The sequence below is a fragment of the Phalacrocorax carbo genome, chromosome 1, assembly GCF_963921805.1.
Source record: "Phalacrocorax carbo chromosome 1, bPhaCar2.1, whole genome shotgun sequence".
Classification (NCBI taxonomy): Eukaryota; Metazoa; Chordata; class Aves; order Suliformes; family Phalacrocoracidae; genus Phalacrocorax; species Phalacrocorax carbo.
In genome coordinates, this window is record NC_087513.1 from 126,407,913 (window position 1) to 126,433,694 (window position 25,782).

Genomic DNA, 25,782 nt, shown 5'->3' on the forward strand with positions numbered 1-25,782 from the left:
TGTGAGCAGCAGTTAACTTGTAGAGTAAAATCAGTTTTATATCTTCTCTTTATATTAGAGAGAGAGACAAAAAAAAAAAAGATTTAGCACTTCAGAATGCTGGTAGTATGTACTAAGTATGCATGTTTTATTATTTCTTTATCATAGCAATATAGGAACAGCATATTTTGGTCTCAGGCAGACAATGTTTCTTTCATGTGGGATGAATATGGCCTTTGGACAATAACACTAATTTGTGATACATGCTCAGATATACTCTTGCTCAGTCAGTGGATGAGGGCTTGGTTTTTATTTCATAAGTGAATTGTTTGACCTGTGTATGGCCTTAACAACCTAACACTTTTTTCACAAACTCTTCATTGTCCATAGGGTTTTGCCAGTGTTTGAGAGTATCTGACCATGCAACTGATGATCTATTTACTGACAGAAATGACTTGATGCCAGTCAGAATATATAGAATATATGGAAACATATGGAACAAGTTCCGTGCATTGTAAATGAGACAAATCTATCAAAAGTAAACATCTGCTCTTTTTTAGTAATTAAACAGCAAAACTCAAACTTACACATTATACTGCATAGTAAAACTGGCAAAATGTATAGTTTTAGATACAGATGGTTTTCCTAGTAAATATTCTGTACTTTCAGCTGAAGTACAGTATGTTCAAACCGTGACACCTCGACCTGTGAAGATAACCACATCATTTATCATGCACCCCTTCACCTGCTCCTGATGATCCTTTCCCCACAGGCTTGCAGCCACCTCTCCCATCACACAACAGGCAAAATCTGGACCAGAACTCTTTGTTCATCCTGCAGCCCATTTCTTCCCACAGCTAGGGAAGGGGAAAGCCAAGAGCAACCTAGTGAACTTTCTCTGGCAACGTTAACCTGATCCCAGTTATTCCAGTTCATGGACTTCCTCAGACTCAGAGAGAATGAAGGTTGTAGGGAACAAGCTTGTGTTTTAATGTTTTGAGGCCATGGAGTTCTCATCTTAAGTTCCTGTGAAGACCAGTACACACTGGTGACACTAGGTATACCATCACTCTGTTTCCAGTAGCAATATGACTCCAGTCATAGACACCATCCCCATTGTAAACACTGAGAGGAAACAATTTTAGGTAGGACAATCTAATATCTTATTAATGAGGTGGCATAACAAGGGAGAGTAGCAAAAGGTGGAGGAAGAAAGTTGGGAGTTGGATTGATCATTTGTTGTGGTTACATTGGCTAAAACAGGGAAAAGGTGGCAGGTTTGTGGTTCCAGATCAGTTACATAGGATATGTTTATTATTATTTTTAATACACCATCCATTTGTGGTTCTCTGTGTCCCTTGGATCTCTATATTTCCTATGTCTGCCCTTTGCTAACCTTCTCTGCCTAGGTGCTAAGAGAGAAAATGCTGTTTTGGAGGATGCTCCCTTTTCACGTTTTCCTCTCTTCGTGTTACGTTAATATTCACTGACGGTGAATAATGGTGCTGATTTTTCTCTCTCTGTAAAGTGAGAGAATGAAATCAACAATGATGCTTTGATTAAAGTGTGAATTATATACTGGAGAAAAATTATTTTCTCAATTTCTCTTTAAATGCAGGTTAATGCCGGTGGCAAGGAGAGGAAAATAACTCAGAAGTATTTTCCTTCTTTTCCCTCTTGCTGCTCCTGATTGTAACGTTAAACCTGGGTACATGAATTTGTGACACAACAGATTATTTTTTTTCATTTGTGGTTCGTACGGTATTATTAAAAAGGTATTTGGATCATTTCTTGGACAAAACTGAAATGTTTTACTGTTCTGAGAGCTCCAGAAAACTCAATAGTCATGAGAAGATGTTAAATTGTATTGGGTATCATGTATTGGCAATAAAATAAAAAAAAAATAAAGGATTTTGGATGCATTCAAGATTGTCAGAAAGTCTGGGAATTAAATGGCTGTTGTGGGGGTTTTTTGTTGTTGTGGTGTTGGTTGTTTTTTTTTCTCTCAGACAGAATTCTGTCAGAGAGAATTCTAACAGAGTTATTAGAAATAAGTTTCCTTGCTAAACCAGACTACAACTTCTTTTTTTTTTTTTGTTAGAGAGCAAAGGAGGAAGCCATGCAGAAAGAAGTGAAAGTGAAGCTTATTACTGATTCTGTGAATAATTTTATAGCAAAGGCTCCACCTGCAGCTCATGAGGCTTTGAAAAAGGAGCTTGATGTTCTGATTACCAGCTACCAGCGACTCTGCAGCAGACTGAATGGAAAGTGCAAAACTTTGGAGGTTGGATATCTTGTCAGTCATTGTATTTATAGCCCTTCTAACTGAAAAACTAATGTAAAGAGCAAGGATGTATTATCGTATGGGACCATGAGAAGACCAAGGCTGTCCTTGCTCTATGAGCCATATACCTAAATCTTTTTGAGAATCATACATGCTGGGGAGTCATATTAAGAGAGAAGCCTCGGAGATGGGTCTTGGGTGGGAGACAGCAATGGCTGCTCAGAGTTCTTATCCCTCCTGAGACTAAGCCAAGCATCTGGCTTCCGTAGCAACCTTGTGACATTGTCTTCACCAGCTCCTCTAGGCTTCTTTTTTCCATGGCTAAGAATTTTTATTAAATGGCCCTGGAGCTGGACAGGTGGTGTTGCCTCAGCACGGGAACAGCATTTGATCTGCTGGCAAGCTGAATGTGTCGTGTATTTTGAGTTGACTCTGCCGTTTTGGACAACTACATTACAGATTATTGCCATAGGACTATTTGCATGTTACAAAATGGTCACAGTGAATTAGGTATGGTTTTTTATTGAAAGCTAATTTACAATAACTACCTTCATAGAAGACAATTATTTAACTGGGTAAAATTTATCTCCTCTGAATTTCACTGTGGAAAATGACAGGTGTAGTCTAAGCTGGTAATCTATATTTCCCCTAATCATTGATGTTATTGTGTGGCAGTATCCTGTTATAACCTCCCCCTAGACCAGACACTTACATTTGATAGGACCAAAGTTAGGTGAGATGAATTGAACTCTGGGAAACTTGATCTACAAACAGCCTAATGCATCTCAATAAAATTAGTTTAACTTCTACTGACAACAAAGGAACAATGAAAAGATGATTTATGGAGAATTTAAATGTTTTGCTTGTTGTGTAAACTACCATTTTTATCTGCTTATTTAAGTATCTTCAGGCGTTGTAAAAATAAAATATTAGACAATAATTTAATTCCAGGATAAGAAAAACATGATTTCATTTTACAACACTATGTTTAGTACTCTAGCACTTAAGTGGTCTATAAATTGCCCCAAATGTGGTTTAGAATTAATTTCCATAGAGATTTCAGTCAGAATTCTTGAAAGCTGTGTTTTCAGACGTTTTACGAATCTGTGCTTTATGTAATTAATATACAGAATATATAAGCAACCTAACTACATCTTGTAATAAAGACATATGAGTCTAAAAATTCTGATAATTTGTATATTTGTATATTACAAAGAAATTTTACAGAAAAGCATATAAAGTGGATAATTCATGAAAAAGAAAACTCAAGCTGTGCTTTGCAGAAGAGTTCACTTTTTCATGTTATCTTCTGTGGTTTTGTTCTGTTTAATCAAAATGTTTTTGTTGTGTATTATGTTTCTTTGGAATATCAATACTGGGGAAAAAATCAACTATATGGCACTGTAACCATCAGATATCAACCATGTTGTTTTGGGGATGACACATGCAATATTTTCAATGTTTTAATAGTGAAAGTTAGCTGTGAGATTTTCAACCTCAATAAATTTTTTTTTCTCCATCAGGAGGTGTGGGCATGTTGGCATGAATTATTGTCGTATTTGGATGCAGAAAATAAATGGTTGAATGAGATTGAACTGAAACTCAAGGCAACTGAAAATATCCAGGGAGGGGCAGAAGAGATTTCTGAGTCTCTAGATGTAAGTGCTGACATAAATAATATCAAATCACATGTATTGATAAATTTTAAATCACATTACATTCAAAACAAACTATGAATCAATATTACACATGAGCAAGATGCAGAATATTTGGAAAGTCCTATGTTCTCACTTGATTCAACAAATGAGGTTTAGAATTCGAATCCACATAAGTGAAACAGAGTAATGAAAAAAGTTATGCCTGATGTCATAGACAATCTTTGGTGACAATAAAATACACGTTTTTAAAAAACATGGCCTCACTTAAGACAGTCAAAAAAATGTTGAAGATGTCAGAAAGGGCAAGTTTTCATCCTAGCACAGCAATTCTGTTTATTATTACTTAATTTTTATTCTTGGAACCTTTCAAATTGGTAGAAATTAAGTTAATACAAAATGGTACCTTGATAATGCAGTTTTGCTCTTGAACTTTATCCATTCAGACACTCAAGAAAATTTTTTATTTTTAATTACAGAAATGCTCCCACTGAGCTCATGGATCATAGTTCACGTTTTTAAAATCAAGCACCCAATTTATTGCTTTGTGAAAAATCTTTCTTTTTGTAATAAGTAGTATGGAATATTTGTTAAGACATGGGACATTGTTTTTTTTTCTTTTCTCTCTACTTTTATTGTGCATGAAATGTGAATTTTCTTACTTAAATTTTTAAGGGGAATTCTCATTGCACTGCAGAATCTTATTTGCAGAAAGGATAAGAAACTACTTTTTTGACCTTGTTTCAGTCTTTGGAACGTTTAATGAGACATCCAGAAGATAATCGCAATCAGATTCGGGAATTGGCTCAGACTTTAACTGATGGTGGAATCTTGGATGAACTGATCAATGAGAAGCTTGAGAAGTTCAATACTCGATGGGAAGAACTGCAGCAGGAGGTATATTTAATAATTGACCTGTCGTCCCATTAAACAGCTTACAGTCTAGCACCATAAAAATAAAGTTGTTTTGTTGGTATAGTTCCTAAACAGTACACAAACAAAGACTTATTTTAGAAGTGGGTGGTTTGCATTGGTGTGGTGTGCTAACTCTGGTAGGTAGCAACACACTACAAAGCTGCTTGCGTACTCCCCACATCCCTGGTTCAATGGGGGACAGTACTGGAAATGCAAAAGCAAGAAAAGTCATGGATTGAGATAAAGACAATTTAATAAGTGAAATGAGTAACATTATCCTACAGGTATACTCTTTACTAAAAAATGAATAAGAGTCTTTATATCAATGAAAGGTTTTATAAAGAAAATTTAATATAGAATTCTACCTGTTTAGCAGAAGAGTCAAATCTAGCAATATGCTAGATTATCAATCTTTTCCACAGACTCCATGAAGAAAATTTCACTAATTCTTTGACAGATCCCATTAGTGGGGCAGCATACTTTTTTGCTGGTAAATCAATTCAAAACAGTGATACTCGTCCCTGAGTATTTACTTGTAATACTTTTAATACTAGGAGTACATTTGTGTGCGTACTAATACAAATGTGTGTGTATGTGTATAAAGGCAGGACCAAACAGAATTCACTGAAGAATTTTAAGATAACCAGAAGATACATAAGGAAATAGTTCAAGTACTAGTAGTTTACTAGTAACAAAGATGGGGACAAACTCTAAATCAATGCACAACCACCTTACTACACAGCGTAACAAGGCAGTTAAATTACAGAAGTATTGAGTGCAAATACATGAAAAGTGATACGCATGGGGGACTTCTGACTTCATATATGAAATTGTAACTTTTGAGCTGACTGTTACTGTTCAGAAGGAAGTTATCTTGGAGTTATGAAAAGAAATATCAGGAAGATGTCAGATCAGTACTTGTTGAAAATCAGAAAGGAATTACTAGGGAAAGACATAACAAAGGTCACAGAGACCCTCTTTATGACTGGAACCAGAACGTAGTCAAAGATGAGCTACAAAGATGGTAAAAAGTTACTCAGTTTAAATTATATAAATAATGAACAGGTAAAGATTTTTGGAAAGCAGCTGTGTTAGATAACAATTTACCATGACAACGGTAACATTTTTTCTTTCTTCATGATGCTTGAAATGTATTTGCATTTGAAAACAGGGGAAGTAAAAATGCTACAGTAAAATTTAAGGAAGGGTCCTCAGCTATTCTGAGCCTAAACTTGAAGGATGGAGAGGGGAAGGGACTGCTTTCCTCTACTAACTATACTAATTACCTGGTGGTAGTTCTGGTCCAGTGCAGGCATTCACGTGGTCCCATATTGCTGTTCAGTGTGATAACAGAAAATGAAACATAACCTTCGGTATATATGCTCTTTTTTTTTTTTCTTTAACATCTAACTTCTGTTTAAAAGCAGATACATTCCCTAGAATTCTGCTACTTGGTATCTGTGTTTTCTCTCCTGCCTTGGAGGGGGAAACTGGGAATATACAGAGGGCTTCCAGTGTGTGAAAACAGGACTTTCAAATAATCTTGCTGGGTGATGGATGAATACTATTCAGTCTTCACAATAATAGGCGTTAAATCAAAATGCATGTCAGTTGCAGGAGTTAAATGTGGAAAGTACAACATGAAATTGCTGTGTGATATTCTGGAGACAATTTGCATGAGTATATAAGCAAAATATGTTAGAAATTTATTCACTGCTTTCCAATTTAATTTAAATAAAGCCAAAAAGTGGGGGGGAAGCCCTCCCCCTTCTTTGAAAGCTTGATCTGATATTTAGTAGTCAAATACTAATGATGAGATCTTTATATGAATATAAGAGCTGTAAAGAAACTATTTCAATCACAAGTTTCTCAGTCACACCACTTCTTTACTGTATGTTTTCTGCAACAAAATGTGTTACAAATTTTTCCACTGAAGTCTTACACACTTTTTTTCATAGATTCCTGACACTGAATTTTCTGTGCTCTTTGTGTAGCCCTGATGAAATCCAAACTGAATGCACTCTCCTTGCATAAATATACGTTGTAGGCACATAATATTATTCAGCTTGTGTTCAAGGTCACTTCTACTCAGACAGACTAATAGGCTGTCCTAATGTGGTAAAGTTATTTATTTTTATTTGAATAATTGTGCAGGTACAGGTAATTATCAAGACAATAAGCTCATGTGGGCAAAAACTGATGTGTGAAGTATTTATTCACTACTAATAGAGCAACCAAACGAAAACACTGCCATATGAATGATGCTGCAAGACAGTACAGCATTGCTACTGAGATAGAGATTTATTTTTAAAGGCAGAAAATGGCTTCAAGTTTGTATGTCTTATCTTCTTTAGTTAACAAAGACTGAGTGTGTTTAGTTTGCTGTTGACCATCTGGGGCTGATCAATAAGCCATATATACCCTACCTTTACTTTTCAAGGACTGATTCACTTACAACTCTGTATATTGGATATAAAAAACAGTGTTGCCTGAAGAACTTCAAGCTAATATTGCAAGTGACTATGGTCCCTGTAATGCTGAAAGTGTTTTACATCCTGTCCAGCAAACTTCAAAAATGTCAGCTAGATATTCCTCAGATTATGCTTGCAGAAAACTGTATGAAGCCTTGTTCAGATGGGCTTTACACTAGATTCAATTTTTATTCTTGGGAACTGCCTCTTAATTTCTTTTAGGACACCCCTCAAGATTACCCTATGTTTCTTTCAAAGAGCATACATTCATCATTTCACAAAATTTTTCTGTTTTGTTCTCCTCTCAAGAGGAGAGAGAATTCCTCATGTCTCATCCCTACATGATTGCTTTGAAGACTGCTAAGAGGGCTGCTTATACAGGCTCTGAGGCACTGTCTGTCTGCAGTGATAACCTAAAGAGATAAAGAATTCCTCCTTGGTATAGTTTGCAGGTTTGGAATACAGCTGATCAAAGACATATATAACTTTGGGGTTGAAAGGTCAAATATTTGTAGCCACTTTAAAAACACACTGAAATATTACTAGAATTTGCAGAACAATTCTTTCTAGCTTGGAGGGTAATAAAAATTCCTGGGCCCAAAATTAATGCTTTCAATGTTAGAAAAGGTGTTTTTAGTTCGCCTAAACACTAATCCACTCTGATTGAAAAAAAAAAAAGTGGAAATTAACACATTAACATTTTGATGCGAAATGTACAGAGATGGTGTAATATATCTCAGACACAACCACTATATTGCCAAGAATTTGGGTTAAATTTTAAACTCATTTCAACAAGTTAAGAAGGAAATGTCAAGCTGAAAGTTTTAAACTTTTTACTTTTTAACTTTACCCTGTGGTAACATTTTTCAATAATTAGAGAGTATAACTGAGCCAAAAACAAAACAAAACAAAACAACTTAACGTATTTCTGCCTTTTTTAACAGATCCCTTTCCATGAGTTGTAACTTATAATCTAATTAATGAATTTGCTTCTGCATTATAAATACATGTACCCTGTAGTAAAAGTACTATAATTTTGGAAAAGTTTTGTTCTATTTTTCTCAACAGCAAAACCTGAGTACAGCCTCAACAACAAAACTCTACTTGGTTTTAACCATAAATCTCTAACCAGCATCTTGGTAACTGCATGTGTGACTAATGTCATTAAAAAGGTGAAAGGTATTATTTCAGGAAAAAGTGTCAATGTCGACAACTATAAATTTATAACATTCATCAGAGAATGAACTACAGTCATAAGTGACTGAGCACCTCCAGCTTTCCTGATATTTACCTCTCAGTGCAGCCGTTCTCTTAATATGGCATTTTATATCAATAATATGCAATATTACCATTTCCTGCATTTACCATTGATCTTTGTTAATTTGTTAATTTGTAATCATATTTATGCAATATACCATAACACAAAAATTAAATTATATGCTGAATCATAAAAAATTACTAAAAATCTATGAAAACCTGTAGAGACTTTAATAAAAAAATTCAGTCCATAAGTATGTTTTCTTTTCTTTTTCATTCTGATAGTGCCTGACAGCAGAATTTCTTTTTTTGTTTTGTTTTGTTTTCATTTCCTTGACAGCTGTCAACATTTCACTGGCTCAGAAATAATTAAACAGTTGGTTATTTTCCTGAATCTCCTATTTAGCAATTAGCTGTCAGACACTTCTCTTTAGAGACCAAAGCCTTCAGCTTTATTGACTATGATCTGATAGCAGAGCTAGAGCTTCGTATAATGTCCTCAGATCCATTTATACACTGTGATGTTAAACCATCTATTTCTTCCACAAAGAAATAGAAAAGCCATAACAACTTAGAGAAAAAAACTAAAACCCCCCAAAACAACAAAACAACCCCCTAAAACAGACATCAGAAATTAAAATATTTTAATATTATAGATATATAAAATTTCAACTTTCACATGTCTTAAAAGTATGAGTATATAGATTATCTCATACATAGACATGAGAGTTTTAAGGACAAATTTGAAACTCAGGTTCACAGATGTAAGGGTGTAGTATGTCTGCCCCTTTTGGTAAAGCCCTCTAATGCTTACTTCCATTAGTACCTCTCTTTCGACTGAAAGAGAGGAAGAAGCCTCCTCCATATTGAGGCATTCCCCTTGATTGCATTAATAAGTATTCCGCAACGCCAGGGACCTACTTAGTGAACAGGAGTAGGTCTTTGAGTCAGACCATAGGTACTGGAGAAATATATTACATTACATGAGTGTATTGTACCTTTTATAAGATTTTTGTGAAGACTCTTTCATTGCATTTGTTGTATGAATTGAACAGGGTCAGGGCAGAGGCTTGACTTTAGGTGAGTGTGCAGGATGGCATCCATCTGTTCCCAGTAAGCAATGCAGACAACAAAAATTAAAGCAACACCCATTCATATCTAAGAAAATCATCGCAACTGCGAAGGTGGCATTTCCCAGCATTTGGCTGTGTGGTTCTGCTCCCACTGCCAAAATAATTCCTCTCTTATACCATTGCATTCACATCTTGGTCTGATAATATCTTTTCATTCATCTAAACTGTTAGCGGTTTTTGGAAAAGATGTGCTTTCACCTCACTTGGAAGATACAAGATGTCACAGAGGTTCTCAGGTTGTGATCAAATTCTCTCTGAGGACAATGAAAAGGGAATGTTTTGTCTTTGTGTGTGTGTGCATGCATAAGGATATCACAAGCATGCATATATATTTATCTGACTTCATATTTGTTTGAATTCCAGGCATAAAAATTAAGACTCAGGGAAGGATTTGTTGTAATTCTTTCTTAACTTTATCTGCTTTAATATTTTATCAATTGGTTTGGGACTGTGTTAATTTTTCCAGGATTTTGATATACAGTTTCTGCTGATATGAGCCCAGAGATGACAAATTTTCAATCACCACATATTTGTCATAGAATTTTAATACTTATTCTGAGTTTTCATGCAGTGACTACTACTTCATTGCATGCATGCAGGCTGCTCCTGAGGCTGGCAGGAAATTTATCTATACTTAAGCAAGTGCTTAACTGCAAATAGTAGTTAACATGGGTCAGTATTTAACAAAGGTTAAAGCTTCAAGCATTTCTTTTATACCAAGTAGTTTTTCAGAATGACTTAGCATCAAATATGTATCCAGGATATTGAATTGACCAGAAAGTGCAGGCACTTATTTTAATGACTAATAAGAATGGAACTTTCTCAGTGTCTAATTTTATACGGTTAGTTTTTCTGAACATCAGGACACTGCAGCCCTCAGTATGAATTGACTTTGCATTTAGGTTAGTCCTACCAGTTATCCAAAGAGATCAGTAAAAGCAGAGAGATTTTCTTCCCTGCTTCCAGGAGGATGTTGTTACCCATGGGATGACGAAAGCTACTTACCATGTTTCTGATGTAATGTGTCTTTCGATCTACTGTATAGTGATGGAGATGGAAAGGTAGAGGGTGCCTGAACCTTAGCCAGGCTTACAAATTAGTAGTAAGGAGTACCAAGGTAAATGGAAACTGTGGTTTTTAACCAAGTTCCTTTGACAGGCTGAGAACATTGTAATATAAAATCTCAAATCAGATGAAGGTAAAAGTCATTTAAGTAGCAAGCCTTAGTACTGTACTGGGAAGTTATATTGTTTTAATGGTTCATCAGGTGGGGTAATAATACCTTAGTGGCTCAGGTGCTTCCATTAACGCTGACAGCATGAGCCTGATATACTCATATCCGCAGAAAGTTCCTGAAACTGGCAGTGATACCAGGTTATCCGATCAGCTGTTTTGAAAAACCACAAATCAGCTTACAAAAACAAATATAGTAAATACTGGTTAGATCCCTTTCCTTTAACAAAGTCAAACACCTAGGAAGAATGCTCGCAAAAATAATCTTTTTCATTTGTTAAATGTGAAGCTCTATAAGAACCTGAGCTCTGTGAAGAAGGTACAGATATATCAAGAATTCTCACTGAATTGGAGAGAGGTATTTTTGTTCAAGGCAAAAGTTTTGTAATAGATATGAAATCAAATTAAAGTATAGCTGGCTCACCAAAGAGAAAAAGTGTGATTTGACTTGAAAAATGGCAGAAGACCAAGCAATGTTATTTAAAGAGTGCTTGCTTTCTCCCTCCTCCTTTGATTCATGTCAAGGAAAGTTAGTCACTTTATTCTATAGTCAGCAGTATGGCTGGGCTTACACTGAGAAAAACTGTATTGCATTTGAGATTGCTGGTAGTTATTATGTGCTTTGTATAAAGCAGAAACTCTGCTAGGCAGAAGCTGTAGTCTAAGTAAAATATGAGTCTGCAAGTGGACACAATGACGGATGGAAGAAAGTATCAAGTTATTTATTACCTGGTAAATACCATGTTAAACTTACAAATAATAGTTAAAGCTAACTGTTTATGTCAAGTGTTTAAATATACCTGTGTGTTAAGAACAACTTGGAAGGGGAATTTATTGTTCTGATTTGTTAAACCATAAAGGGAGGTCCTTTGAAATGGAAGCACCCTTCTCAAAAAAGGATTTTATAAAAGGTGATGGTAGGCAATCCCCTGTGGCTCTGACGGTGGAGTAGAAGCAAGAGTCAACTTTCTAGACTAAAAGAGACTATGGTTACAGTCATAATAGATTGGGCAAGTCCACAGACAAGACAAGGATCCATCTCTTTTTTTTTTCCCAGAGTAGGCATTGCCTGTGTTCCTGACAGATATTTATACTTCATATAAGAGAGCTCCTTCTCAAGAGAGTCTTTATCCCTCTCACTTACTGAAGTGGATTGTCTCAGATGGGATTGTGATGACAGTAACCCTATTCTTAGTAAACAAAATCTCTTGAACTGTATAATAAGATCAGGAGGACCACTATGCCTCAGAATGAGAGACTTGCACTATCAGGATGGTTATATTATGCAGCTTTGCCAACTTCCACTCAATATAGAAATCCTCAATGCATGCATTGGTGTTTCAGGGTTCTGCATTTTTTAGATCTGGGGTTTTGTTTGTTTCTTTCTTACTAAAAAGAACTGAATGGGTGGCAAAAAGATGCGCAACTTGTCATACAAAAAGGTGGATGAGGACAAGTCAGGCGTACTATTTTTGATTCTTAGCCTGCATTAAAAAAATAGTGGGGAAAATGTATTATACGCATTATTACTGTGAATACTATTAACGTTGTCATTGTTTTCAGGCTGTGAGAAGACAAAAGAGTCTTGAACAGAGTATTCAGTCTGCCCAGGAGACTGACAAAACCCTCCGCTTAATCCAAGAGTCTCTTGCTGTTATTGACAAACAGCTAGCAGCCTACATTGCAGACAGAGTTGATGCTGGACAGGTCCCTCAGGAAGCACAGGTATGTTATATATAGGTTGAACTGATGTGCTTAGTGGTTTTCTCAATCAGCCAAAGAGTCACTGGTTGTCCCTCAGCCTCATATTAATAAAGGGTATTTACGACATGATCGTTAGAAAGTGCAAGTAAATTGTAGGCAGGATTACTTTGAGAAGTTCAAGCTAATTTTCTAGTAAAGTTATATTTTCCTACTGGTTTATAATATATACCTGACAAGAAGATGTAAAGAACTATAAATGTCATGGAAGACTATGTAGGAACTTTAAAATAACAAAGATAAAAAATGCAACTCTAAAATCCAGTTCCCATCCTAGAAAGAAGAAACTCATTATCCTCACCACTCTCAGATGGCACCTTTACAAAGCCGATTATGTGGCCTAGGATTTGTTACTAAATTATTGAAACATAGACAGCATTGTTAATTAGTTCATAATGTGCACATAAATGTACTTACACTTCAGTTTTTACAGCTCGTGCAAGTTTAACAGAATAATCTTTTCCCATTCTTTAGAAATGTTTTATTGAGCCTTTGAAAGAAAATTGTATATCTAACTCTCATTTTTACTCTTTCATTGTTTCTTCTATAACATCTGCTTTAATGTAGCATTAAAATGGTAAGGATACAAATTAAAATCAAAGGCGTCTGGTACAAAATTATTAACAGTGTACATTGTACAGCAACTTTTCTGTAAATTCCACCTAAATTTAGAAGGCAATGTGCAAAAAAACTAACAAACCAAAAAGGCTACAGAGAAACTGAAAACACATAAAAATAGCTGCATGTACCTACAAACACACACATGCGCACACACACACACACTTATGCATATAAAAAGCAACTGAAAGGTATGTCTATCTAGATTTTAATTCAAAAGACATGGAAAATTTTATTTTTAAAGGAGATAAAACATGATTTTCAGGGCTACATATATTCAGCTCTGAATATATTTAAGATCATCTAAGCTTAGATTCCATGCAGATGTTTTTATGTGTGTGTGTCTGATTTTAAAAAGTTATATTTAGAAAACAGGACCATAATTGCATTCAATCTTATTTTAAAACTGATTCTAATTCACTTGCTTCTAACTTGTATCCGTATAAGAATAGGATCAGATTGAGATAAATTATTATTCCAGTTTGAATCCTAATGTGTATTGACCTTCCTGAATTATTTTTCTCCTTCCTTGCAATGTGAATAACGTAAACTATTTTTTATGAAATAGGATATAAATCAGCATTTGTTAAAGATGTATCAGTTTAATTTCTCGTGTTGCAATTATAACTCTAACACAAAAGAAATATTTGATAGGAAAGTGTGTTTTTGGACAGTTGCATTTTAGCAATTTTCTGTGGTGCTTCATATATCCCATGGACACTTCTGGTTTATATGTGTTGTCATGTACAATATTGGCAAAGATCACAGACTGTGTAAAAAAGATGTAATTCCAGCAACTGAAGCAGCATAAAACTCGACCAACCTTAATTAGCACACTTTCATTGGAAAATTTCAGCTCAGTGCTTTTGCAGAACTTTTTTTGTTCTTGAGATTTTATTGTCTGATGTCAAGTTCACCTGATTATGCTACATCCACTGTGGGAAAACCAACATAGAGGCTGCTGACTTTTTCCCTTTCATGTTTTTAAGATGCCAGTGAGACTTAATGAAAAAAAAAACCTTAATTAACAACTAAACAGATTTAATGCAAATACTGAAGTTCTCTGAAATTGGGTTGTGGAGTTCTTTAAAATCCTTAGAGGGAAAAGCAATAAACAATCAATTTTATGCGGGTAAATATACTGAGTCATTCCTTTAGTGAACGGCCATTGCCAACCAATGGCTGAATAGGCACAAACTGAACAGCCACATCTCCTGCAGAGCCTCTGCTGGCACAGCTCTTTTGTAGAGCAGAAAATAGTTCATTCATATAAGATACCCTACCACAGTGTCTGCACAGCTGTAATGGGAATCTTTCAGTCAGTTATGTTGGTTTCTGGGCAGGGGTCAGTTTATCCATGCTGAGGGATCTGTTCAGCAATATGTGTTGCATTTCTGAAAGAACATGTGGGAGAAGTTATAATCAGAAAACTCATGAGGGTTTGGGAGCTCTGTGTGTTTGCTTCAAAAATTCAAATCCGTTTAGAGCTTTGATAGGAGGGATAATCTTTGGTTCAGCCGATTGGAAATTAATCTGAGAAAACAAATTATATTTAGCTCCCCTGTTTAAATGAAATGATCAGTTTAGTTTATTCAGAAAGTTGACAGAAAGAAAGGGGAGTTAAGTATGTGCTGTTCAACTTCTTTGAATCATTTTTTTGAATGTAAATTCTGTGTGCTTCTTACTCCACCATGTGGCACTGAGAATTTAGTGCTAGAGAGCCACTGCCACCCAACTCATTTTGAGTACAGCTAAAGATACGGTATTAAGACAAAACAATCTAACGGCAACTGCACAGATAAATCAGTTCAGCTTCCTCAAGGTGTAATCATGAAAAAAAAACTCGAGTGAGGGAAAGCCTAAAACAATTCCATACGGAAATAGTATTTGTTTGTATGCTTGATTTCATAATCCCAGCTGAAGTGTCTTTAATGTCTCTAAATTTACCAAGAAAATACAGGGAATGAAGTCATCATCACAGGAATTTGCCAAATGCTGACCTTTTTGCAAGTACTCTTTAAGTGACGGGAATAAAATAGATCAGTACTGAAAATATTACATATATATATATATGACAAAATAATTTTCAGATAATTATTTGTTGCATTGTTATTAAATAACTCCTGGTGGGAGAGAGAATCTCCACTTTGTACTGCTGTTTAGTCTAAGAGATTACATGGAGGCTTTTAGATTACGCGACAGAAAATACCCGTATTTCACTCTCACCTGCATGTGACAAATCACTTGTCTGTTGGTCTCCCTGTATGTATGTATGTATGTATGACTTATGTAAAATGCAATGTGGAGAAGAAATGAGCAACATGTTTCTGAGAAAAACAAAAGTAATATAGTTCACCTTTTAAATAAACTCCTTGAATAATTACAGTTCTGTAGTGATAATCACTACATGCCTATTTTCTGAGTGCAGATGGTTATTAATCTGTTCTTAAAATATCATGTGCTATGTCCAAAGCCAAAGCTAATGCGATGATGTAATGGCAGAGCTGTTCAGTTGTGCAATGTGTTACCTGACAAGAATAATGCCATGCTTCATTGCCTTCAGACTAAAATTTTGGGACAAAGAATTCACAATTGTCTACTTAGTAAAATGTCTAATTTAAAAAATATTTACAGTTTTCTTCGTGGGACGTTGTGAGAATTATTTTGTTCAGCCATGTGTAGATCAGTGGTCAAAGAGGGAATAGCTGATTATTCAGAAGTGTAAACTTTTGTTACGTATCGAGTAATCTCCCCAAGAGCAACTTGTGTGTTCTAGGCTAAATTTAGACCTTGTTTTCCTAGAACAAGCAGTGGAAGAAACTTAAGGTAATGTAATGGCCCTTGCCTTCAGATCAACTGCTCACTGCTGAAAGATTTACTGCTCTGGCTATGTAATTTTCAGTTCTTGAGAATTAAACAGTATTCAGTTGCCCAGTACTAGTATTGCCTGATGTATTTTGTTGGAAGATGTGGAATATGGACAGAGGAACATGGATGTAGTAGAGGATAGAATAACTGCTTACTTAATTTTGTATAGCGTTTTTTGAATAGCATTTTCTGCTTAAAAACCTCTATGAGAAGGGCACAACATACTTATATTGTGGCATCCTCCAAATTAGGGGGAAAACCTTCTATCTGAAAGCAAACCAAGATGCTGCGCTGGGAGCAGCTTGTTACCTACATCTACCTACCATAGATTCTATTCTGTCTATAGCTCGGGATGCCACTGAAAGTTGCTAGGCAAGAAAGAAATCTTGTGAGGAAAGCACCAACCCTGCAAAGTCAGAGCGAGGCATAAAAAGGTCTTGCTGTTTACTATGTATAACCCAAGAGATCCAGGTGTCCTCTCTTTAAGGAACTACCTGTCTAATGTATCACCCTGTGTATCCATAAATCTTTGCTTTAGAATGGAAAGTATTTCAATGTCTTTCATAAAACTTCCCATGGAGAAAATGGGACATGTTTCTCCTTGAGGATTAGGCTAGTTTTTTGTCACAGATGAAAATAACCCTTTTTTACAGGAAATTATTTTTTAAATCAGGGTTATAGTTAGTAAACAGGAATTTAGAGAATACTTTTCTGCAATGGACTTTAAAGAGAAAGAGAAAGCAGAAGGAAAAAGGAAGAAACGTCGTTAATTCTAGCAACTTTATTTTAACCTAATCCCTTTCCTGTAGCAGTGTTTAATGACATGTAATTCATTATGTTTAGTATATTTTTTTGTGGAAGTTTTTAAAGCAAACTGAGGCTACTAAACTGGCTGCTTTCGTTACAGTGCATGCCCATAGTAAATATTTCACCTATTCATTGCTTATTATAAGTTTAAGTGGCATCAGGGTTCCCCTGTCCCATCTTGGAACATGGCAGTATACATATCACTTGTATCTTCCTCCTTCTGGATTTATCCTGCTTTGGAGAACTTATCAATTTGCTCATCTTGGTGGTATAGTCAATACTGACTGCAAGGCAATTCCTCCCTGTGTTACGAATTTCGGGCAACTAATATACAATAAAATACAATGAGGCCTTGGAAGATAATGTGCACTGTAATACACATCTCCTGTGACCTTGCCCCATTCCTGAAGTTACAGACCCAACAGAGTCTTCTTCCTTCTTAAGGAGCAGAAAATAGAGACGAGAGGTTTCCCCCAGTTCTGGGGTGGAAAATTATATCCCTAACCTGCCATGTGAAAGCAGTTCTTTCAAATGTTTTTCAGCTTGCTGATACTACATCAGCTGGAACTGTCAGCTTTCTTTGTTGTTTAATCTTCTCAGCATTACTCATACTAAAATCTGTGTTTGCTCATTAGATGTACAACCCATCTAATCTTGTCTTTTCAGCCTTTACTCCACAACTTTAGTACTGTGTATATTATGGTTTTGTATTTTTATCCTTTGGTTATAATAAAATAACTTCTTTTTAATTAAATACAGACAGCTGGGGGTTTGGCTTCTTGGGTTTTTTCCAAATTACTTTGCATTGTTATGATTTTGCTGATTATTGCTGATTGGCATGTCTCTGTTTTTTGTAAATATGGTGACTGATTTTTTAATTATGGTAGTGGGTATTGATGGGAAGTGACAGATAATCAAGCCTTCTAGTTCAATTTCCTTTGCAAATAATGTTAAGGTTTATTTCTATACCCTGTTACCATTTTTTTTTAATGCTGTTCTCAAAGCATGAGATTGCAGCTAGGTTTGTGAGTTCATGACAATTTTCAAATGAGACAAATAGTCATGCTGGTTCCTTTGGCTTTCCTTTCTCTGATTCAAGACAGGAAAGGTTTTTCCAAGAACTAGCTACACTGCCAATTCTCTGCTTTTTGCTGTCAATATAGCAAGACTGTCTGCATTTCACTGTTCAGGTTTTTAAAGTTAAGACTAGTGATTGAGATAAATAATGTATTATATGTCCTTGGGACTGAAATTCTTTTGCTCTAGAAGTCATCCTTATGAGAATAGGCATAGTCAATACCTTTGGTCTTGTAAATACATTTAGTTTATATATAGAGATATATACATATCTATATATATACAAGTACTAATATTTTAGTTTATTTATATATATATTTATATATATATTTATATATATATTACAACTTAATAAACTTCCTGAAAAAATGCCAGTGATGGAAAATGAGAATCCTTAGTCTGTAGGACAGAATAATTTAAGCACAGTGATATTTATTAGTTACATACACTACATTATAGTTTAATGTTCTAGAAATTAAAATAAAGTCATTTTTGCTGCAAAGTTTTACTCTTCATCACCTACTCTAACATCAAAATGCAGAATTAGAAAGAACAAACTTATTAGAGTAAACCTCTCCTGTAGAGCAATTTAAAATAAGTAAGACAACACTATCTCTGTGCAATGGCCCATAATACGTAATTGCTTAAATGCCACTCTTATCTGTACTGTGCTGTTCTTACCTATTTAGATAAGAACTGTTCAATTATTTGCTTTTCAGAGTGACTCTGTGATTTAACAAAGTAAACTGGAAAATACAACCAAAAACCAGTCAATTCATGAGGTGCAGAAGCAAATAAACTATTTAATAAACCATCTCACCTTGTGTTGCATTGTCCTTTTAATTGACCATCTTTTTGTTCTCAAAACTAAAATATCATATCTAGAAAAATTCTATTATTTGCTCCAAATACTACTGTCCATTGGGTAAATACTCAATTCAGTAAATAGAGAAAATGTGCAGTTATGATAATTTCAAATTAAAAACTTCATCTAAATAGACAGCTTTCTGTCAGTTGTTTTGCTTTTACAAATGCTTTGCTTCAGAAAATATTTTATTTCTGTAAGTAATAATGGATAATTTAGACTTGTAAGTATATTTCCTCAATTAAGTTTAGTAATGACTTAATAATTTTCTGTATTTTCCTAAGTCTTTTTTTTTTTAAATTACTTTAATACATTTCCAATATAACTTGTGCAAAACTGCTTTCAATGCAGTACTGTTACATACAAGACATAATGTTATACAAGCCATTATAACCATGTAATACCCCTATGAAGTAGACAGCATACAGTCTACACAGCTTTTTACCTAATAATGTATGAAGATGTTATTAAAAATACATATATACTCATTTTTACTTATAAGCAAACTTTTAAAACCCCTTTTCTTCGTTTGCATAATTCTTTATAATCTTTTTTTGAACTACACACTTTTCACATAGTACAAGTTACTGTAGTGTAAGGTAAATGCATGTGCATATATTTAAACTAATAGCTAGTCTTTAGTGTATCTGAGAAAATATACTATAGAAAAAGAAGGTTAAATTTAAAATCACTTTTCATGCAAGAACAATGGCCTCAAATACCTTTCCAGGTGGGGACATACCTTGTCTTTACTTCATGGGGTAATCGTTCTCAGTCGTACTTGTCTAGCAATTCTGCTAATAACAGTTTCTCATCTCCCAACAATTTAAACATATGGATATGTGAATCACTCTAAATTATGTTGTATCTGAATACATTACGGGAGTTCTTTTCCATGACATTGCACTAGCCAACAGCTTAAGTTAATTGTTTTGTGCAAGGTCGATTTATAGTGAATCAAAAAGGCTGTCATTTTTCTTGTGCTAATTTGATTGCACGCTGGTTTTGCAGAAAGAGAAAACCAGAAATATGTGTCAGAAAATTAATTCAGTTAGTGTATTAATGAACTACATGTCATTATGCATTTACCATATCTACAGATACTGAACATAGATTCTGTTCGGTAAGATGCCACAAATTCTGTTTTAGATAAAGCACTACTCTGTGACATGAAGATATTGTTATACGTACAGCATACTTTGATCAGTTTTCTTTCAACTTGCCTGATGATACTGTGGAAATAATAAGAAATAAGAATAGTGAAGCAAATCACTTTTGGATTGGTATTTTTCTCTTCTATGAATAATTTTTAATTTTCTTCCCAATAGTAATACTTGCTTTCCTTCAGGTGAAATAATTTTTTTTTTGTGCACAATTTAATCACAATTTCCTTAGCAAAATTATGTCATTACTGTCACAGTGTCATAGTTATATATGTCTGAGCAGGAGAAGGTTTTATTATGATCAAGAGAAACTAAACAGAATAGTTTACAAGGTGGTGAACAAGTAATTCTTTGAATAATTTCCTCTAATGATCCTGTATATAGGGTATTACTTCTGGTTTATATCTCTCAAAATCAACTGTTCCAAATAATATTAACAGCATAAGTATTTTCTTCAAACCCTGCTGATTACTGTCTTTGTTTTTCAATAGAAAATACAATCTGAATTAACAAGCCATGAGATTAGTTTGGAAGAAATGAAGAAACGAAACCAAGGTAAAGATGCTGCCAAAAGAGTGCTTTCCCAAATTGATGTGGCACAGGTACGCAAATTTTATTTCCTCCATCTTCCTTCACTCATGCAAACAAACAGCATGAGTAATGCTATTGCTATAGTGTAAAATGTTCTTAAGGTATCTCTTCTGTTTTAGCTGCCCCTTTCTAAGCAGGAAATTAGGGTAGATAAAGCATACCATCCACATCTTCTTACTGCTCATTTATCTATTACAGTCTTCCTAGCCAGTTGGCAACAGTTCTAGGGTAAGCAGAGCTGACGTAACCAACTGGTGGCGACAATATGTAAGGGGTGTTTTGAATGTGCTGCACTTGCAAGAAACAAAACTACAGTGGGGCTTTTTGGTATGCTTTCGGAGAGATTTGAAAATATTTAGAGTTAAAAGTATCTTCAAATATTTGGAAATATTTGGTAGAACTGCATTTGAAAGACAAATCCATCCTTAGCAGTGCATTGCAGCCATCAGTTTAAAATGTTAGATAATGCATTATTTAATCCAGCTTAATAGACATAGAGAGTCCTGTTTGCAGCTGGAGAAGACTTAATTAACACTTAGTAACAATACACATTTTTACCCATTAATCTGTGATGGGTTCTTGACTGTTTTCCTGCTTTTTTTTTTTTTTTTTTTTTGGCATTAGTGCCAAAGTTCCACAGGCTGCAAAACAAATAGTTAAAATTCATTAGGAAAGACAAAGAGTTCTGTTAAGGTATAAACAGTAAAAAAGGCCATCTTTTTCTTCATTTCGGGCAAATATTTCTAGGTGCCTTAGCTTCAGTTTTATATATTATAATAGATAACATTAATGGCTCTTTAACTGTTAATTAATTTGAAATGAACAAGTTGAGGGTTTTTTTTTTGTTTTTGTTTTTGTGTTGTTTTTTTTTCTCTTATCTACAGGGATAGCTTTTCTTTGTTGAGAATATTTATGTTTCCTTATTTTCTTCTGTCTTCCTTCGCACTAACTCACCTTCTGCCGGCCTCCGCGGCACCTGTGACGTTGCCTGCATTTCATCAGACAAATCCAGGCATCAGATTACTTTGTATCTAAATGTTTGTTTAAATATAACATGCAAGGGACCACTACGCTTTCTAGGTGCCCTTTTTATTCTTAAGCCTTCTTTGTGCAGATTTTTTTTTCTTCAAAAGGGTTCTTTAGATGACCATATGCATCAGTTTGAGTTTTGACTAATTGGTGGGGTCATTCTGAGAACCCATTTTGCTTACATTAGGTAATATGAACAAAAAATAGCAAACTTGCATACATAATATAAATAACAAGTACCAAAAACGTAAAAGCTGAACCCTCGCTTCCAGATATTTATGACTATATTTGATTTTAGGGCAGTGAACTCTCTTGAATTCTTTTCCATCATTGTGCACTACCTTTGGTGGTAAATCAATTTCAAAGATTTGTCTTTACTTACTATTTTCCTGAAGAACATTCACACTTATAAATAAATACTGCATACATCTTTTTTTTATTTTTTTTTGTGCTAAGTAATATTTCTAATTTGACATAATAAATTCTAGTATTAGTTCAATTATCTAGACCAAAAGTAAACAATTATGAAAATAAATTATTACAATGAGGTTGTAAAACAACTGTTAAGTGACCAAATTTATCCTGGCTTTTTGGATTACTGTAGGTCATGTGTTAAGTTCTGATTTTTAAATTTAAGGGGAAAAGGACGGTTAGCAAAATAAAAATCTATTTCTGCCATAGAGATTTAAGACCTACTAGGCTATGAATTCTTATATGAAAGTGAAATCTCCTCTAAGGAAGGGCTATTTTTGGAAATTCAATAGTAAATTCTTTCTGGGAAGAAATTATACAGCAGACAAATGTTTATTTCTTTCATCGGTCTCTTAAGATAACATTTGTCAGACTAAAAAGATAGTTCACTCCCTTCCCTTACCAAATTACTTATTCCTATTGATATTTTAACATTATATAATGTAATAAAATATAACAGTGTTAAATATCTAAAAATATTTAATTACCTCTAGGGCTTTTTGTTATTATTTTGGGTACTTTTCTTCTAAAGAAGACATTTTCCTCAAATCAAAAAGGAATGATACTGACTTAGTTGTGGGCTTTCCTTTTCTCCCATCATTTGTTGCTGTATTCTTTATCTACGCCATCCAGGTTTGCTTACTGACCATGAAGTCTTAGTATTACCATCAGTTAAATTGTTGATGTGAAATAAATTCAGGTGACTACACATTTTAGCATTTAAGAATGCTCATGTAACTTCTCACCAAAGATCCATTTAGCCCAAACCCGTATTTTCAGTAGTAGCAGAAGACAGTGACAAGGTACAATAAGGTGAACATTATGTGATATTTCCCCAGTGATTCACAGCTGAGAAACTTCTGGGTCCGAGGTATTTAAAAGCTTATGTCTAAATGCGTTCTGAAGTCTTGTAAATCGCTGGAATCCTCAACTTCATTTAACAGCAAGTTACACAATTTAACTCAATGCTATGTGAAGCAGTCCTTCCTTTTGTTCATTTTTTGATTTGCTTATGTAAGAGCTATACTTGCTGTCACCCTCTTAATGAATTTTGAGAAACAGTTAACAATAATTTGCTAGTCAACTTTTTCCATAGCACTAACTTTAATCCCCTTCAGTTGTCTCTTTTCCAGACTGATTAGTATGTTAAACTGTATTGAGACCTCTAGAGGTACAGCTTTGATTGTCCTGACATTCTTCTCTACACATTTATATGTGTACTTTTTTTGAGATGAGGTGATCAAAACGACACACATTATTCAGGCACCATATAGATTTATACAATTACTTTTATATTTGGGCAGGTATTTTCTTTCTTGTTCTTTATGTTCGTAATCATTCCAAATACAGACTTTGCTTGTTTGGCTGCTTTTACATATTGAGCTCGTATTTTCTTAAAACTGTTGGAGATAAATGTAAGTATATAATATAACTGTTATAGTTATCTACTATAAATCAAGTGAGAGTGCTAATAGCTAATTTAGATCCCACTTGTTGTATATCAAGCTTAGTGTTTCTTTTGTGATGTGTGTTACTTAATTTTTGGATTAATTAAATATAATTTGCTTGGATTTTTCTCTTCAGATCCTCAGTACTGTGCAATCCTACAGTGACTCTTCAGAGATGGCTTTAATTTTCTCTACCATGAATGCCATCATTCTCTCTCTTTTCTGGATAATTTTTAATGTATTGACCAACAGAAATTGTAACAGATACTGATGTGGCGTCACGAGCTTTCCACAGGACTTGATCTTCATCAAATTGAAGTGTCACAAGAAGATTAAAAACTAATTACATATGAATTTAATGTATGCAAACACACTGAAGGAAAATAAGACTACTTGTTCCTACCCTTCATTTCATATTTTTATTCAGTTGTTCACTTATTTATCTAGGGAAAGTCTTCCTTTCTTAACCTGTTGGATATCAATTTCAGTAAAAGTCTTTAATGAGGAACGTTGTGGGAAGGAACTGATGAAACCTACACCATCCTCTGTGTTACCCAGAATTGCCTTCAGCTCATGATTCCTGCGTCCTTCACAGAAATCTGACAGATGTGGGAAACATTTTTACTAATGCCAATGTATAATATATGCTAATTCTATTCCTTATTAAAGTTTTTTTCAAGTTTGTGTAGTACAGACAACACAGTATTGGTATAAAGTGTCCAGGATTTGAAGATTAAAAAATCAAAAGTGTGTTTGCAGATGCTGAGTTCCTGTTTAATTACCTATCCATTTCTTAGTGGCATTCTTTATTTTTAAACAGTAGAAAACTTATTCTACTAGTACTTCGCTCTGTACTTCTAAAGAGGAATTATTTCTTATTCAAGTAGATAATTAAAATGCCCATTCTTTGCTTTATTTTTAATTATTTCCCCTCCCCTGAGGTAGTGATCATGTAAGCAAGCAATATAATTAATGGACAAAGATAACAAATCGTGAAAATTGTGAAATTAAAAGCCATGCTTGTCATAGATTTTTCTGCCTTCAAATGACTTTATTTTTACTCTAGGTTATGCTTTTTAAAATTGAAATAGAAATCAATTTTATACTCCAAATCTCAGGTTTTGTGCTAGACCTACTTACTGCCCAGACACTTTTTTTGGGTTTCTTTGAGGGACTGAAATCCATTAAGCCTTCATTCACTCTCCACACCTCAACATGTTGCATATTGGAAAACACAAAAATACTCCCTTTCTTTGGTTGAGTATATGAGCTCACTGACTCTGCTGCATCCAGTGCCCTAGATAATACAAGATTTTTTTCCTCCTGTGAAGACCAAGATTCTCTGCTGCTGGTATTTTCCCCAGAAGTTTTAAATTATTTAAAAATTAAACCGCTGATTGATAATGGATTCTAAGTATTCTGAAATGGGTGTAAGTCTTGGCTTCAGTGTTGATTTGATTTCACATTTACTACTCACACATGCTTATTTTTCAGAAAAAGCTGCAGGATGTCTCCATGAAGTTTCGCTTGTTTCAGAAGCCAGCCAACTTTGAACAGCGCCTACAGGAATGTAAAAGAATTTTAGATGAAGTGAAATTGCAGGTGCCCAAGTTGGAGTTGAAGAGTGTTGAGCAGGAAGTAGTACAGTCACAGCTGGATCATTGCATGGTGAATATTTAATGATGCTGTCTTTCTATTGGTTTCCTGCCTGTTCTGCCTTTCAAGTTTAAAGTATTTTTAATTATGATGTCAATATTTCTTTGGGAGATACTAGAAAGGATTCTGAGAAAGATTTAAGAGCAAAGTTACACCATGAATGCTGCAGGAACCTTTTTAGTTAAAGTTAGATCTTTTCAAGGAGAGGAGAATAGAGAAAAGGGTTTGTTCCTCCTTATCCTACTTCTTTTGTTTGTAAATGAGGTTAGAAGGACATTATACACTTAAAATTATATTCAATTTCAAAGTTCCCCAGGATGTAATAACACAGTGAAATAATTCTAACAGTATTACATTAACTTTTCCCTTTTTAGATGTTGTTCTCCTGCCATGGCAAAGACCTCTCAGAAGCATGGAATGCTAATTAAATGAGTGAAAAAGAATGGAAATATGTATTTATGTGGAGAAAGCTAAAAATTAGAGAATGTTGTCCTGAATTCA

The 25,782-nt window shown here is 34.5% G+C and overlaps 1 protein-coding gene across 8 annotated transcripts in view; it reads left to right on the forward strand.

Moving 5' to 3' along the window:
• DMD (dystrophin) overlaps positions 1-25,782 on the forward strand; it is a 1,139,896-nt gene that overhangs the window by 412,818 nt on the left and 701,296 nt on the right. For all 8 annotated transcript variants that reach the window (XM_064473561.1, XM_064473589.1, XM_064473531.1 and 5 more), the window contains exons 26-31: positions 2,081-2,263; positions 3,787-3,921; positions 4,666-4,815; positions 12,491-12,652; positions 20,578-20,688; positions 25,120-25,293. In XM_064473561.1, the coding sequence (XP_064329631.1) occupies positions 2,081-2,263; positions 3,787-3,921; positions 4,666-4,815; positions 12,491-12,652; positions 20,578-20,688; positions 25,120-25,293 (915 nt within the window). The remainder of the gene's footprint in view (positions 1-2,080; positions 2,264-3,786; positions 3,922-4,665; positions 4,816-12,490; positions 12,653-20,577; positions 20,689-25,119; positions 25,294-25,782) is intronic.